General features: G+C 44.9%; 1 protein-coding gene across 3 annotated transcripts in view; it reads left to right on the top strand.

Moving 5' to 3' along the window:
* LOC116940824 (receptor tyrosine-protein kinase erbB-4-like) overlaps window positions 1-18,066 on the top strand; it is a 285,921-nt gene that overhangs the window by 150,028 nt on the left and 117,827 nt on the right. For all 3 annotated transcript variants that reach the window (XM_032951051.2, XM_032951049.2, XM_032951050.2), the window contains exons 5-13: window positions 1,012-1,077; window positions 3,787-3,905; window positions 5,373-5,514; window positions 8,740-8,856; window positions 11,276-11,402; window positions 13,261-13,334; window positions 14,437-14,527; window positions 16,218-16,417; window positions 17,493-17,625. In XM_032951051.2, the coding sequence (XP_032806942.1) occupies window positions 1,012-1,077; window positions 3,787-3,905; window positions 5,373-5,514; window positions 8,740-8,856; window positions 11,276-11,402; window positions 13,261-13,334; window positions 14,437-14,527; window positions 16,218-16,417; window positions 17,493-17,625 (1,069 nt within the window). The remainder of the gene's footprint in view (window positions 1-1,011; window positions 1,078-3,786; window positions 3,906-5,372; window positions 5,515-8,739; window positions 8,857-11,275; window positions 11,403-13,260; window positions 13,335-14,436; window positions 14,528-16,217; window positions 16,418-17,492; window positions 17,626-18,066) is intronic.

Raw genomic sequence — 18,066 nt, 5'->3', positions numbered from 1 at the left:
AATAAGAGAGTATGTATTGTTTATTTTGGGAAAATAACTTTGTTTAATGTATTTACGGAGACAGTAGATTGTGCTTAAATATACTTTAACACAACATATGTCTTATAGTTTAGTTTACCAATCCCATTTGGCAACCCAGCAGCATTTGTTTAGCAAGCCTGGCTGCTGATGAGACCCAGAAGGTTGAAATTGGTCCAGGGTTTTGTTGTTGAAACCACTGCTGCAAGATAATATTGGTGTAGAAAGCAAATAGGCCAATTAACTAAAACTACTTTCATGTACATGTAGAAATAACACAATGTTGAGCGAATCTAGGTGTAGAAGGCTGCTTTTGGTTAGTGGTGGTTATATAATCCTATATATTTACTGGAGTGTATGCGTCATTTGTCTGGCCAGGTGGCACTATGGTATGTGTAAGGTGTTGGTGATGAATTTGAATCGTCATCCGTCCAGAATCAATAAACACTACTCTGTCAGAAGTCGAGTGTTCTTTCCATGGAGATTAACCCCTTCCATAAGAATATGGAATTCCATGACTGGCTCAGGACCACCGATAGATAATACCAAAATCTAATCCTCATTCGAACGAGGAGATTTAATCACGAATAATCAATTTAATATACTCTACAGGTGTTGTCAATCCACTGCTGGATGTTGGCCTCCCCACAGCTTACCGCGAGGAATATTTGACCATACTTCATCGTGCTGGTCAGTTGTGGGTTGGTGAAGGTGGAAAGGAGCACGTGGCACGAATGGGTCTTACAGCACTGCCCTCTCCTGCCCACAGTGCCGACGACGCCTGCCTCTTGTGAACGGTGGTCACCCAATGATGCACGATTGAAATGGTTCGATCCTTGATTATAATTATCTTCCATGATCCGATGAGATTGAGTGCACTGGTCATGCTCCATCCCAGGTTCAGACATTTAGTGCCAAAGACACAGAAAGCACATCGGTGTTCTTATGTACAATCTGTTTAGCGTAATATTGTTGCCTGCTCTTTTCTTGCAGGCGACCTGTGCTATGGCAGCTGTAATAACCACTGCTGGGGTTCAGGACCTGAATACTGTCAGAAATGTAAGTTAATTACACACAGCAGGTGCGTGCTTATTGAATTGCTCTGAACCTCAGTTGAATCCATTTTAACAAGCGCTTTGAAGTAAAATTTATAAGGTACATAAAAGCACGCACATTTTAAATCAATATCTTCCAGAAATTTTCAAACTTTATTTAGCTTAAGCTTTTAAGCCTGATTAATGTACGTAGAGTTCCAATCAGTGCACAAGTAGAATTTTCGAAATAATGTGGAAATTCCACAATTAATTGTGCCTAATTCACGTGAGACGTTTTTTTTTGGCACGACTGGATAGAGCCTCACTCTGCAACGAATTCCACAATCCATCAGTCGTATCTGGGGGAGTGTCGAGTGTAGCCGAAGCCGTGTGTGCTCAGCTCGTTCGCTCGTTCGCTCGCTCCCCATCTCGACAATGCGAGCAGACTAGTCAGGCTTCATCTGTCTCACACATGAATGCACACGCGTTAATAATGTGTGCGTGTGTGTGAGACTTCCCCTGCCCTCCATCAAGGTGAGTAATTGTATGGCTCTGTCAATTACGTGTTTGCATATTTGCGGTAACTTTCCGCATATGTCAGGTCGCACCTACACCCCATCCAATTGTTGCCATTCTGCAATTGTGCCATGAGTCGTGGTGGAATTTTGACTTTTTTGCGGAATGTTTCATATTTTATGCAGAAATGGCCATTATTCAATTAAATATTGGCAGAGTGATGGCCAAAATACTGTACGCATATAGCTACGTTAATCAGGCCATGCATCGCTTCTGTGGCAGATATGTTACCGAGCCTGTGTGTCCTGCAATGGTCAGGACAAGTTTGATGATTCATAAAAAAAGGAATACAAATCATCGTCAGGTGCACAGTCCCGTGATCACGAGTGCCTCGCATGTTGGTGGAAACCAGAATGCCTCGAACGCCCACGCATACAATTATGAATGTGGACAGATTGTCGCGTAACCCACTTGCTGCATTGTCATATATTTACAACCTTAGTCCAGTGACTAATTCATGTGGAGAATACCAACCTCAACATAATTGCAGAACAAAATATTGGTTTCGAAGAACACACCTACACCAGTGGCAAAGGAGTGTCATCCCAATGACAGTAACACAGGCTCTCCGAGTGAGCCATCAGGGCTATTCTCTGCCACAACTACATCACTGCTGTTGCTCTCGTTTATGATGATTGAAGAGACCTCTGCTTCATAACTTCAGTTAGTCAAATTAGATTTGTAGGAAAAACGTTGAATGCTTATAAACCACTGGTGGGGTACGTCCCGTCTGGTGTGCTGTCTGGTGTGCTGTCTGGTGTGCTGTGTGGTGTGCTGTCTGGTGTGCTGTCTGGGGTGCTGTTTGGTGTGCGGTGCCGCATGATGTTTGATGTGTTGTCTGGTATTATGTGTGGTGTGCTGTCTGGTGTGCTGTGTGGTACCGCATGCTGTGTGTGTGCTGTCTGGTGTGCTGTGTGGTACCGCATGCTGTGTGTGTGCTGTCTGGTGTGCTGTCTGGTGTGCTGTGTGGTGCCGCATGCTGTGTGTGTGGTGTCTGGTGTGCTGTCTGGTGTGCTGTGTGGTACCGCATGCTGTGTGTGTGCTGTCTGGTGTGCTGTGTGGTGCCACATGCTGTGTGTGTGCTGTGTGGTGTGCTGTCTGGTGTGCTGTGTGGTGCCACATGCTGTGTGTGTGCTGTGTGGTGTGCTGTGTGGTGTGCTGTCTGTTGTGCTGTGTGGTGCCGTATGCTGTGTGTGTGGTGTGTGTGTGCTGTCTGGTGTGCTGTGTGGTGCCGCATGCTGTGTGGTGTGTGTGTGTGCTGTGTGGTGTGCTGTGTGGTGCCACATGCTGTGTGTGTGCTGTGTGGTGTGCTGTGTGGTGTGCTGTCTGTTGTGCTGTGTGGTGCCGTATGCTGTGTGTGTGGTGTGTGTGTGCTGTCTGGTGTGCTGTGTGGTGCCGCATGCTGTGTGGTGTGTGTGTGTGCTGTGTGGTGTGCTGTGTGGTGCCGCATGCTGTGTGTGTGCTGTGTGGTGTGCTGTCTGGTGTGCTGTGTGGTGCCGCGTGCTGTGTGTGTGGTGTGTGGTGTGCTGTGTGGTGCCGCGTGCTGTGTGTGTGGTGTGTGGTGTGCTGTGTGGTGCCGCGTGCTGTGTGGTGTGCTGTGTGGTGTGCTGTGTGGTGCCGCGTGCTGTGTGTGTGCTGTGTGTTGTGCTGTGTGGTGCCGCGTGCTCTGTGTGTGCTGTGTGGTGTGCTGTGTGGTACCGCGTGCTGTGTGGTGCCGCGTGCTGTGTGTGTGGTGTGTGGTGTGCTGTGTGGTGCCGCGTGCTGTGTGTGTGCTGTGTATTGTGCTGTGTGGTGCCGCGTGCTGTGTGTGTGGTGTGTGGTGTGCTGTGTGGTGCCGCGTGCTGTGTGTGTGGTGTGTGGTGTGCTGTGTGGTGCCGCGTGCTGTGTGTGTGCTGTGTGTTGTGCTGTGTGGTGCCGCGTGCTGTGTGTGATGTGTGGTGTGCTATGTGGTGCCGCGTGCTGTGTGTGTGATGTGTGGTGTGCTATGTGGTGCCGCGTGCTCTGTGTGTGCTGTGTGTTGTGCTGTGTGGTGCCGCGTGCTGTGTGTGGTGTGTGTTGTGCTGTGTGGTGCCGCGTGCTGTGTGGTGTGCTGTGTGTTGTGCTGTGTGGTGCCGCGTGCTGTGTGGTACCGCGTGCTGTGTGTGCTCTGCCTCGGCAGTCACCCAGCTGCTGTGTGCGAGGCAATGTGACGGCCGCTGCTATGGACCGAGCCCCAGTGAGTGCTGCCATTCCCAGTGTGCGGCCGGCTGCTCGGGGCCACGGGACACCCACTGCTTTGTGAGTTCTGCATGCACGCACGCACTCATTCTGCGTGGCGGTGGAGCGTCAAGAGAGAAACCCCCTATTCTATAAGCACAACTCTGTTCTGTGTCTCCGCACATTGTACTAAGCGCATATACTTTAGGCAGCTTATCGGCTTTCGAGACCAATGTTAAATAGGTACATTTGTTGAAGCAGGGTAATTCTGCAGCAGTTTTGACCTTCTGTCTCTCATCAGCAGAGTCAGGTTTGTTAAACAAATGCTTCTGGGTTACCGGATGTAATCGACAAGATACATTCACGTACACTATTGAGCCGGGTTCAAGGCACAAGGCAATGTTGCATACAAACTCAACATATAGTGCTGTGGGCACCCCAGTTTCCTGGGCACCCCAGTCTTAGTGCTCAGTATGGAATTCTTGGGAACACTGCTTAGTTTGATTCACATTGTTTTTATTCTCGCAATCAGCCAGAGAAGCAATATCATCGCCAGCGACAACGGCAGTATCATCATCATCATCATCGTTGTCGACTTAATTCTCATGAGCATGATTAACACCCATGAATTACCATGAACTGTCTCTGAATGTTCCATCATCATCATAATTGTCTTCTTCTTCATCATCAATGTCATATACACGTAATTGGGAGCCTCCGTTTGGCCATCAAGAACTTGCTAATAAGTTCTCTTACGAAAAATATTACAGAATGAACTTGCCAAACACGCCCACGTTAAATTTTGTGGAATATATTAAACTATTAAACGTAACTATTTTTAGTTTACCAAGTTTGGTCCCACTGAGCTACACTGCTTTTTTTCAGAAGCGACCTGGCCACAAGTGATAGCACAACGAAGTGGCTTGTCATGTGGAAATGTATTGCGGCAAAATACTCTAAATGCGAATTGATTCTAAATGTGGAGGGAAAAACCAGAGGACCCGGAGAAAAATCCACACGGACACAGGAAGAGCACGCAAACTCCAAATATACAGCAGCAGGCATCAGGGTTGGGATCGAACCCACGCCCTCGTGTGTGCCAGGCAAGGTAGTTAACATCTCGCCACCCTGGTATGAGTGGCCATGCCCTCTTAGTGGTCCCAACACAAGCCAATCCATCAACGCACGATTGATGTAATTCTGCACAACGGTAAAAAAAAGGTTTTCACATCCTCGTTTAACAATTCAACCCCTGCCCTGACCCCACCCACTTTGGACTACTCCGCAATTTTTGCACAAAACGTAGCAGCACGGTTGGGTTTTTGTGTGCAATCACCCACACATGAATTGCAAATTGCAGAATTTAAACTTTCAGATTTTGTATGAAGATGGCTGCAATGTTCACATTAGGTGGTGGATTGATGGTCGAAAAACTCTAAATGAATTTGGCCCACTGACTCAAACTTACGAACAAGTGACATCTCTGGTGGCTGCTTGGGTACACTTGTGAGTCTCGTGCCTCACGGTGTGGTTTTGTTGTGTGTGCAGGCCTGCAAGAACTTCAATGATAGCGGTGCCTGTGTGAGCCACTGCCCCCCACCTATGATCTACAATCCTGTGAGTTTCCAGCTGGAGGAAAATCCCGACGTCAAGTACAGCTATGGGGCCATCTGCGTCAAGGAGTGTCCACGTATGACACATTCAGTACAGCTAGACCTGCACCATGCTTTTGCACTGAATCGTTAAAAACATTTGTTTATCCCTGATGGGTTGCCCACATCAGTTACAAAGCAGAGTTCTGTTCCATTACCCAAGCCCCCTACTGACAGTGGAACAACGTGACCTCTTAGGGGCCAGGCACACCATCTCCCCTACTGTGACTTCAATGAGTTTTTCCTTACCTGCCTCCTTAGTAGCTACATTCTGGCTTTGTTAGGGATTGTCCTTTTTTTCATTTCATAATATATTGTCTGAGCTGAGTGTGACTGAATTAAGTAAAAAAAATGGACGTGATGACCATGGTGACCATGGTGACCATGGTGACCATGGTGACCATGGTGACCATGGTGACCATGGTGACCATGGTGACCATGGTGACCATGGTGACCATGGTGACCATGGTGACCATGGTGACCATGGTGACCATGGTGACCATGGTGACCATGGTGACCATGGTGACCATGGTGACCATGGTGACCATGGTGACCATGGTGACCATGGTGACCATGGTGACCATGGTGACCATGTCCATAAAACATCACGTGTCCAGTAGGCCTGTGAATGCCTCCCAACTTTACGACTTGGTAAAATGCCACGATTCGGGGTTGTGATTTGACTCAGGCATACTTTTATTTCTTAAATTATGGTGCAATGTAGCATTTCAAGTGGCTGCAGGGGTCACGTGAACTACGGTAATTATATGCAGCAAATGTGAATCTAAAGTAATATATTCACACACGACGCATGCATTGTGAGTGCAAGAATTGAGTTCCATCAATGCATTGTGTGTGATGAACCCAGCATATTTGGAAGAGATTGTTCACTTGAAAAAATCTTTCAACTGACCTTTTTTATCCTCTGCACAGTAGGGGGTGCACCTTCCCATGTACTCTGCAATGAGATTATTGTATTGCAATGAAATTGACACTTTATTTTTAAAGCTGGCATTCAACCAAGGCAAACACAAAAAAACATCGTACATGGTGGATTCTTGTGCATGCATTGATCACCAGACTTAAGTATTTAAACTGATTTAAGCTGAATTACACTGGTTTAATTATTGCGTAAAATAAAGCCTCCGTTCATCAAAAACGAAAATGAACTAGGGGTAGAGCCATTCAAAATTAAATTTATTTTTGTTTGTTTATGTTTCAAATTCTCATGCATGGCAGACACATGACGCTCCGTAAAATCTTGTTTATATGGAGACCCTGACTTACTTCATCGAAATGTTGACACTGAAGTCTAAATGTCCGTAAATTTTCACCCTGACACAAACAATGACATTTTCGACCCCAGCAGTGCAACCGAGGATCTTTCTCATCCCCCCAGGAATCTCCCAGCCACAGCCCTGCTTAATGTCCCCTGCAAGGACAGCGAGGTCGCTGTTATTTTACGTGTTGCTGTTATCAGGCACCTCAGATTATTTCTCATACTGATGAGCCGTGGTCATAGAGCTTGAATGGCACTTTTGTGATGCTTTATCTTCTTCTTCTGCACATTCGGTGGCAATCTCAGCAACACCACCAACACTGCACCCTGCTTGGAGGAGCTGTCGTTACAGCACTTGACTCCTAACATCACGTTGAGGTTGAGTCGGGGGTCAACCTGGCCTAGCCCTTTAGAGCTACTGGACCCCACCATGGGAATGTGGAATTTCCATCACTGGCTCAGGAGACGAGCGCCAACCAATGCTCATTACAGAATGAAGAGACTTTTAATTGACTGATACTAATATGACGCATGCTACTAAATGTAACAATACAATCGGTATTTACAGAAGCATCTAAATGAATATACATCTCAAAACGTGATACAAAAAGCAGGACATGCACTGTGGAGATGAATAGAGGTGTATTTACGCGTCACCCTCGCTATTTTGCATGGATTCGCATCTGCGCAGTATTTAATTTTACTCCCAAAAAAAAATCGGAATTAATTTTTCCAAACTCTGACAGATAATGGATTGTATAAATTCTGGTATGATATTCATATTTGATCTCATTATTAAGAGTCCATAACGATATCAGTACTAATAGTATATACCAGTTACCCAAGTTACTGCAACTGCCAATTGCACTGCATGAATCCTATGATCTTATAATTCAAAGTTACTATATCAACTTCTTTGGTTCTTTCGGTAAAGTCACGTAGAATGAGAATAAAATAATAAATTGATAAAATAAAATAACACAATAAAATTCTCACGACGTTTCGGCCACAACACAAGCGGCCTTGTGTTGTGGCCGAAACGTCGTGAAAATTGTATTGTGTTATTTTATTTTATCAATTTATTATTTTATTCTAATTCTACGTGACTTTACCGAAAGAACCAAAGAAGATGAATCCTTGCAGTTACGAAAGCTTTAAATCGAAATTTACTATATCAAATTGGGATTGTGCATGTTTATTGGGGTTATGGCCTTAATTACGTGAAACCTTCATAAACCATTGTGTGGTCACAGCTGGATGGATGCCTCTCAAAGTCATCGCCTTATCTCACGGTCTTGCATTGCAAAAATCCGTCTAGCACCTGCACATGGGCTAATTCCATCAGTCCATCTCCATGGTGGGCCTCCTCTCGGGCACATTCCATCCTTGTGTTGCCACTCGATTGTTAGTCTTGACGGCCGGTCATCATCCCTTCGAGTGACGTCTTCTAACCAACGCACACTTTGTTTTAATTAACAATCAATGCGATTTTAAAACAAACCTTTACGCTTCTCAATAAATGTGTTTATACAGTTTGGTAACACACTGCTTTTGATATGAGCCACATGCTGATGGTTCCACAAATCTCAAATCGCTACTTCGAAACGCCGTTATAGGCACACGCTCCCTGCATAACTGTGATAGGTGATGCTGCGCAGAGCGTTTGACTCGAAAATAGAAATTTGGACGTTCAAATTCTCGTTGGGAATCAACTCAGCCCATCATTGCTGTGAGGGCCAATACAAAATTCAATGGTTGTCCCATGGAGAGAATGGTCTCCACTACAGGAATATGGCATTTTCACCACGAGCCAAGGGCCGCCAAAAGAGATGGCCACTGCCCAACACTCACCTGAGCACCGAACAGCTTTTCCTCGACTCGATCGCCCACGTTGTTGGTGACGTGCACGTTGATTGTTTTTTTTTTTAATTCATCGAGTAAGTCGAGAAAACGGTTGCGGTGATGTCCGTGCCCGTCTCTGCAGATAACTTCGTGGTGGACTACAACTCGTGTGTGCGAGCCTGCCCGGCTGGCAAGCACGAGGTGGAGAAGCAGGGCAAGAAGAAGTGTGAGAGCTGCACTCGCATCTGTCCCACCAAAGGTAGGGAGATGATGGGGGGGGGGGGGGGACACCTCCATCCCTACTCCCACACGAACTCTCGCGAGTCGTTGTTTGTGTCCTCCACGACTTGCGCCTGCACCCTGAAAGGGGGCACAGACCTCCGTTGCATCGCGGTTCTCGCGTGCAACCGCACATGCGTGGCCGCTGCGAATTGAAAGCGATGAAGATGTGACAGAGCGTTGCCTCGGTGTCGCGTTAATGGGGTCTTGTTGTTCTGAGAACACTTCGCCGACACTGCAGATATTCTGCGCTCAGCTTCTTTGAATCCTGCGCATCCACGGAGATAAAAAAACATCTTCATTAGTGCAGCCCAGCACCTCACCGCATCCTCACTGAATGTTCAGAGTCAAAGCATCTGTCTCCCCTGTTCAAAGGGACAGAGGGCCGTTGACCATCATCCCTTCGTGGCCCTGAGCCAGTGGCAGAAGTTCCACATTCCAGTATTTTGTGGCAGAGACCTTTATAACATCAGTTGTTGCACTGCCGTCGATCTCAGCTCTGACGGCTCATGAGGAAATATTGGCACAGAACAAACCGCTGAGCAGTGTTGCTCAAGAATGCAGATTGGTATTGAACAATGTCGCGGTTGCACTGCATGGCTCGCCAATGTGTGTACCCCGTTCGGCATGGTGTCTAACGTTTCGCTCAAGATACAAAGAGCAAAATGTTGGACATCGATGCCGACCAGCACGTGGTTCAGTCCGAACGCACATCGGAGAGCCTGAAGGAGGTGTTTAATTTCGCGTGACAAAGCTGGTCTGTCATTGTCTAATGTTGTAGTCGCTACTCTTGTTTTTTTTGTTTGTGATGTTATTATTGACGTAACCTATACAGCTGCCCTTTAAAATCAAGACTTCAGCCTTCTGCTTGGAACTAAACAATGCAAGCAGAGTGAGACCTCCTTTGCCAGTAGCAAAATATGATGTTTGCATTAACTTGTGGTTAATGCAAACATGATCCCTTGTTAAAAGGTGTCAGTTGTGTTGCCAGATAAAAGGGTAAAAACCTATTATCAATCCAAGCAGAGGTTGGTACCCACTCAAGTTGCCAATTGCCTCCCATACCATATCTCAACCACCACAGGGGTTGTGTTAACAATGTACACCAAGCTGTGACCACTGAGAATAGGGCACGGTGTGAATTAATAATTAAACAGATGGTACATCCCAGGCAATGCTGGCCAGAGATGCAGACACGGGGCGGTTAACCGATACCGCAATTATCTGTGTTTGAGACTCCCACGCACACGACACCCCAATGTTTTAATTGAATAAACTAAATTAATTGAATTGCCTGTCATCCTGCTGAGTTACTTAACAATCAGTCACATTGCTAGATGACGACTGGTTAATCTATAAACATTGATATTGGACCTAGGGCTCTGTTACGTTGTAGCTTTAGTTGCACTGTGATTATTCGCTTTGGTGTATTCGCTTTGTGCAGTGACGTACCATGGCAGTGCTCGTAGCTCCAAAAGCAGAGGAACCATTCCAGGAGGGTAAAGTGAAACTCACTTATGGGGGAGCCAGGATTATTAAGTGCCTAGCTTCATATATTATTGGACATTATTTTGAAATAACAACAGACTATCAAAATTAAGCACAGCCGAGCTCATCGAAATCAGAGTATTTAATTGTACTGCAGGAGGAATCAGATGAGCTATAAAGCTCTTTTTTCACACATGTTCCAGTCGGGGGTGGGGAGGGGGGGTTAGACGTTACAACAATAAACAAAAAAATACGATAGGAGTGCAAAGTATAGGCAAGGTAAACAAACCACTTCAAATATACACAAATAAACGTTTAAAAAATATATCATCCGGTAAAGTCAACTGAGCTATTCACTTGTATTTCAGAAGCGACCTTGCCACAAATGATAGTTCAACAAAGTGGCTCATCACGTACAAGTCATCTGAGTACTGCAGTGATAAATAAAGGCTGTGATGTGTTGAGAAATGATGGCAAGGGAGATTTCTATTCTTGGATCGGATTCATGCATTCTTAGCTCCATTAACCGTGTTAGTTTGAATTCAAGCCACCCTCATTCAAAATTCATGAAAAACGAAATATATAGGAAATATATGTCACATGTTCAAATGTCCCACGCAAAGGGGAAAATTATACTTTTATATTAAAGTTCACGAATGACTGAAATGAATGAGGAATGTGATTAATATTTAGGGTTTTTTTTTTCTTGCTTTTTTACGTGGCCTTGAATATCACGGCACAGGTGGTTTTGGATGATGATGTCCGTCAAGTGGGCTGGGTGGGATCCACGCGAACACGATCACGGAGGCTTCAGTAAGAAATGGTTCAGGGTAGAGCAGTGTGAAGCTGACAGCTACAGCGTGCTGACCGAGGAGTTAAGGAATGCGCGCGGATGACCCCTCTGGTTGCAGCGTGCGATGGCATCGGGACCGGAAACTTGAGCCACGCGCAGACCGTGGACGCTTCAAACATCGACACGTTTGAGAACTGCACAAAGATCAACGGGAACATCGCCTTCCTCGTCACCGGCATCAAGGGGTACGCAGTCGGAGTTGTATTCTCGCATGTCCAGCGTTTGACTCCAGCCCCTGCGCTGTTACCGTCTGCTGGTTGGCAATGTACGTGTGGGATGTAACCGACACGCGCTGGGAGGTCACCATTCGTTCTCTGCTGCGCTCAATGTCTTTCCCCTGCCTTCCCCTTGGCCATCCGCACTGCTGACTCAACGCCGTTCAACTTCGGGCGTGTGACGGAGCTCTCAATCTAACATTTTATTTTCTGCTTGATGAGACTCGTAGTTTTTGTTCTCTCTCTCTCTCTGACCTCGGTAACCTTTCATTCTTGTTTAAAAACAGACAAAAATGTACAATACGTTTGTTCTTCACGCTTAGATTTTTCCCCATCTTCAATAAATCAGCCCTCCGGTATCTTGTAGAATATCTAAAAATGCATTGTTTTCAGACTATTTATACTGCATATTATATGATATCCATCATATTTTATATTGATGGGAATGTTTAGCCATATGTTTAAATACACACAGGTATTGAGAAGCCTTAACTCCAATTACTTTATTCTCATCAGCACGCTTGATGAATTCATAATGAACTTTATAATCAGGGGCAGAGCCACAGGGGGGGCTGGTGGGGGGCTTAGCCCCCCTTGAAATTTTTGGGAAAGTCGGTATCAGGATAACTGGATATCCGGCTGCTGCAAAATTCTGCAGGCTGCCACCTTGTGCTGCCCTGCAGGCTGCCACCTTGTGCTGCCCTGCAGGCTGCCACCTTGTGCTGCCCTGCAGGCTGCTTGAGCGGCAGCCTTTCGAACTTATTGAACTTATTAGCCACATCAGTGGCTCCGATCTATTAATAAACTCCGCGTTCAAATCCAATAAAATTTGTTTTATACATTTGTGGGGCCCATTGGAAAACATAAACACTGGATATCTGACAATATTGAAGTCAGCCCCCCCAAAGTCAAAATCCTGGCTCCACCCCTGCTTATAATGCAAACCATAATGCCTAATGGAGTTTAATAATTGTCCATTATTGTCTCCTCTGTTGTTTATTTACTGCAAATTAAATTACTATTTTGGTTTGCGTTTAAATCAGTCACTCTACATAGTATTAAATTTTAATTTACGTGAAATGCAGCATCATGCATCGGGGCTTCATGTCTTTGATGCGCTACATGAGAGCTATATTTACAGCTCTACCTGCTGAGAGTCTAACGAGACTGCAAAGAACATTCAATGCAGTACTCAGTCAACAATAACCCCCCCCCCCCCCCATAGTCCTGAGACAGCTTGTCGCGTCAATGTTTTTTTTTTCCGAGTGAATGTGATAACGCTGGAAAGTTTTGTGACCGAGTGTGCATTGTGATGAAGTGCTACATCTAGACAAATTGCAACATTGTGGAATTGGGGACAGTTTACTGGTCTTGAAGAGTTCCAGTTCACGTGCAACTCTGATACGCTTTGTAGTGAACAAAAGGCACTTTACAAGTAAAATTGCCCACGGAACAAGAGAGGATCACTCTTCCTTACGTATATTTGCCCGTTTCCGTGCGTACCCAATGTTGCATTTCTGGCATTATTGCGTCTGTATTATTTATGTCCATTGCATTAGCATCTATATTGAGTTATTGTTTTGCATTGCGTAATGTGATCTATTTATCTGCCGGTGCCAGGTTACATAATGCATGCACATACACAATGGAGAACGTGGAGTTGTAATCTCCTCCAAGACACAGCGCACGATATGGTGCTGGTGGTTCTTTTATGGTGGTAGTTTGTGCTTTTTGGAGGCTACTAAGGCCGCAGATAATAGCAGCAAATCCAAATATTATTTGTTGTATATTCATTTGTAATGTTAATTTTTCTTTTTATTGTTTTCAGGGATTCGTACATGAAAATCCCTCCCCTTGAACCTGAGAAGTTAAATGTGTTTCGCAGCGTCAAGGAAGTCACAGGTAAACTAAAGAAAAAAATAAACACCGTTCATTGTTCATGGGTTGCTGTACTTTTTTATTTCTGTAAACGATATAGCGTATAGGTTGTATGGATAATTGCATATGTGGTTGCCTTGAGCAATGGAAAAGAGGTTATTTATTTTGGGTGAGTTTTATTGAAATACTCAAAATGAACAAACTGAAAACGAAGGGATTTCGTTCATTTCAGAAAACAGCACAATGAATGTATTAAATAGGTGACTGATAATTTCAACTACCCGACAATCAATTATTAAGAGTGCTCGTGTATTTGTTTTCTTGCAAAGTTCACACGAATACCAGTGTTTTTTTTTGTTACTCTGTAAACTAAAGGACTCTTAATTCTAAACATTTAACGAATGTGGACGCTTACAAATATGGATTCGTTACATGAACCACATCGCAGCTATTTTGAACATTGGCCACAAAGTCCTGCTCAGCTTGCCACAATCTGCATGGGTGCTAATGATTTCCTCTGCGTCTGTGCAACAAAGTCCCCGCTGTTAAAGCCTTTCATTGCAGAGTGAGACCACCATCGTCAACAATCCCTTAACAAATCCTGCCTCGTTACAAAACGTAATAGTCATAGATTATTCATCCATCCAGGGAAGTGGCCGTGAGTCGAGAGATTCATATTCAGGAGGCCTTGTATACAAATGGACAGCACTTAAACGTCCACACAGATGGGATACACACACACACGTGATTTACTGCCATTTTCTAAAATAACTTAAGGAATCTCGTTCATTTTGTGATATTTGCATGATTCGCCAACTCTGCCTCAATTGCTTCATTAGAGGCATGTACTACTACACCAACAACGTGTGTTTCAGTTTTATGGCAGCGTTTGTTTACCGACACTCTAAGTAAAATATGTTCAGCCTCTCAGCCTGTTACTTAACCAGTGCCGATACCATTCTTTTACATTTTTACCAGCGAATGTATTTCCATACCTAATTTTTCCATGCCCAAAAAAATTGCAGCTACAAGCATATAATTAGGGCTACAAGTAGTTTTAGTCATGAACAAAGCACATTGTAATGGCTTTAAAGTAAAACATGTATTATTGTGATTTTTTTTGCAGGCTATTTGATGATCCAGGCCTGGCCACAGAACATGACAGACTTCGGGGTGTTTGAGAACTTGACCACAATTCGTGGCAGAGTTTTACAAAGGTACGAAGTCTAATGGCCTTGACAGATTAGACTGCATGGACAGCTTGTTCCATATTGGTGCCCTGTGTTTTTCAGAAATTCCTCCTATTACCCTGTGTGTACTTTTCATGTTTATTTTTAAATATCCAATTAATTTTATTTCATTTGTAAAAAAAAAATGGAAACATTACTTTTTAATAAATATATTCATATTCAAAATGCATGCAATACTTTGCATAGTTTTTCAAGGTATATTGGTAGAAACAGCCTACTTGAAACAAAAAAGTTTAAATGTTTATGATCCTAGTAGGATTGAAGTCACAGTCAAATCTTTAAGTCAAATGTAACAAGAAATGTATGTTCCATGAACGTATCCTTGAGCTGGACTGATTGGCCAATTAGTTTTTTTCTTACAGTAGTATTATTATTGTTGTCAGAGTTTTAATTATGAAGTACCCAAGCATGCTAATGCAAATGATGTGGATTTACAACCTAATAAATATAAGTTGAGTGATCTGTCATTGTACTACCTTTTTATGGAGCATTAGTATAACAAATAATTCCTAAAAATCCAGATTCCGTCACAGTCTGTGCTGATACAGGTGGTTCTTAACTGGTTATTCCATAAGTTAGGTGTTGTATAGATGTTAAACTTATTTCCCACCGTACAATGTTCAAAAATGTTTTTATTTGTTAGCATCTGTTCCTTCATATTCCACTACCCTACACCCTCAAACTCTCTGTCATCTACCATCCACCAAAGCCAAATGCAACCTTCATCTCTGACTTTCAAGTTCTAACCTCTAACTCAGTTCTCCCTTGTCCACTCATCTTTACCAATAATTATTTGAACATTCATGTTGATGATCCGTCTAATAGTATCTCAATCTTCTTCCAGTCACTCTTGGCAAACATGGATCTATCTCCTCTCCTGCTCGCTCTCATGGTCACGCTCTCAATCACGTCATCTCCAACACCAAGTCCATCTTTCTCACAATAAGTGGCACCAGTCACTTTTGGTGATCACCACCGCACGAATAGCTCTTTTTCCATACCTAGGCCATCTCCTTTCAAGGCTTTTTGTCATAGCCCCCAGACATTCCTCACCCAGCGCCAGGTCGCTTTTCTCCTCTGCTGTCTCCACATGACAGAGCCCCATTCCCCCAGAGGTGTAACAGTGGTGAGTTGTCACCCACCTCGCCTGGTACACAGGAGGTCGTGGGTTCGATCTCGACCCTGACACCTGCTGCTGTATATCTGGCGTTGGCGTGTTCTCCCGGTGGCCTCGTGGATTTTTCTCCGGGTCCTCCGGTTTTTCCTTCCACATTTAAAATCAACATGCGTTCAGAGTATTTGGCTGCTATAAATTTCCACGTAATATGCCACGTCGTTGGACTATCATTTGTGGCCAGGTCACTACTAAAAAAAAAGCTATATAGCTAAGTGGGCCTTACCTGGTAAAATAAAAATAAAATAGTGGAGTTTTAGTTTACTATCTGTGTTGTCGATCCCCTGTACCTTTTCTAGCCGAGCCTCAAGACCTTCCCCTTTCCCTCTGCCTATGACTGAACGTCTATTGCAAATAAATACATGTCCGTCCGTTTCCTAGGGTTGCCCGCATTCCACTGTTTTAGTGTAGTTTCCCGAGATGCCGCTTAATCGAGACAGGTCGAATCCAACCGATGACGGTGCTCTGTGTCAATTCCTTCAGGGGCTTCTCGCTTCTCGTGGCACGTATTCCCACGGTGACGGCGCTCGGCCTGGCATCGCTGCACGAGATCAGCGCCGGCAACGTCTACTTAAAGCAGAACGAGCGCCTCTGCTACTACAACACCATCAACTGGACGTCGGTGTTCATGAGCGAGCGACAGACACCCTTCATCCACGACAACAAGCCTCCCCCCAACTGCAGTGCGTGTATCCCCCTTGACTGCCACCCTCTGCTTGCCATTCACAAACGAGCCTGGTTATTATTTAAGCAAGAAGGCCTCACTGAAAACTAATTTCCTTAGAGCTGCTTTTTATGTGTTTAGTTTGTTGTCCTTCTGCCTCCGCACTTCCGATTAGCGCGGTTGGCTACGTGCAGCGCGAAAGAAGTTCAATGTACGTACACACATGTGGGAGTACCCTGCAGTGGGAAGCTTGGCCAAATTGTCTTAATGCATGTTTCGCAAATGGTATCGTAAACCACATAATCCAAAGGAGACCAATGCATGGGCTAAAACCACTCAAAGCTTTACATGAATGGGTCATGGGCCCCCTTTCTCCACTGCCATCTCCTAGCCAGATAGCATCCCAGCGTATGGGGGGTCTTACAGATTATCTTCTCTGGATGAAACACCAACGCTGCCCCAAAATTACTGAATCGATCAAATGGCTACGCCACGGCTACCACTTTGACTTTCTAATCTCACACCCAGATTTGGGGTCTGGTGCACATTGCAGTATTTGTATGTTATAGCAATCCTGTCTCCGCTGGAACACACTAAATACTCGGGAGATCTAAATGTAGCGTCTGATATTCAAACATTACCATGTGGCATGTGTGGCGCTGATATATTCTGCCTGGAATATATACAGCTGATCGTACAGCTTAGTGGCATACACCACTCAAAGTGAATGGCGTGTGGAAGTGTCACATTCAAAGCACTTCGTCAAAGTTAAGATGAGAGCATCCCGTTTTTAGCCGCAGCTTTTAGCGATAGGAACCTGACATGGTTTTGAAGATCATTGCCATAATTTCATTATGGAACCATCTCTGACTGCTGGGATATGCGATACAAAGTGAAAGTAAACTGCAGGTTAGTCCTCCCTTTGACACCCTTGATGAGTCTCACCGACAAACAATTACAATTACCTCTCTGCATATGTGCACAGCAGTCGTATGCGCTTGCATCCATACACACACACACACACCGACACATCTGTTCACATGTGCGTGCGCGTGTGCACACGCGTGTGTACGTATGCCCCTTTGCGTGTGCAGCCTCAGAGGGCATGCTGTGTGACCCTTTGTGCTCGAACGACGGCTGCTGGGGACCGGGCCCTGACCAGTGCATCTCCTGCAGGTTCTTCAGCCGTGGGCGCGCCTGTGTGGAGGCTTGCTACACCGCCAGTGGGTGAGGGGAACGCCACCACGATACAATAAGGGACACATGGTCTCTCGCGTTGCGCTCCTCACACGCAGAACCTTCCCGAGGAACTTTACAATTACATAGAGCAAAACAAAAATTGGCTCATCAATCCAGTTTCAGGATAAGCAAATGAAAAAAATATGTTGACATTTCACTTAAAATGTTATTGGGTCTGCATTCCTGAAATTGATATAACCTATGAACTCACCCATTTGCCTCATCACTCACCCACCCGCCTACCCACTCACTCATTCATCCACTCATTGTGCCAGCAACATTCCTGCTATGGTTTGGGATGGGGTTCCAAAGGCAGAGAGCATAACTGAAGCCCCTCAACCCTTCTGATATTAAACACCTCGGAATCAACAACAGTTTAGCATTCACTGATCTCAAGGTGCGGCTGAGCACATAATGTACCACTAAACC

This window comes from Petromyzon marinus, chromosome 10 (genome assembly GCF_048934315.1).
Source record: "Petromyzon marinus isolate PM22_M1 ecotype Great Lakes invasive population chromosome 10, UKy_Petmar_22M1.pri1.0, whole genome shotgun sequence".
Classification (NCBI taxonomy): domain Eukaryota; kingdom Metazoa; phylum Chordata; class Hyperoartia; order Petromyzontiformes; family Petromyzontidae; genus Petromyzon; species Petromyzon marinus.
This window is presented reverse-complemented; position numbering and strand designations above follow the sequence as displayed.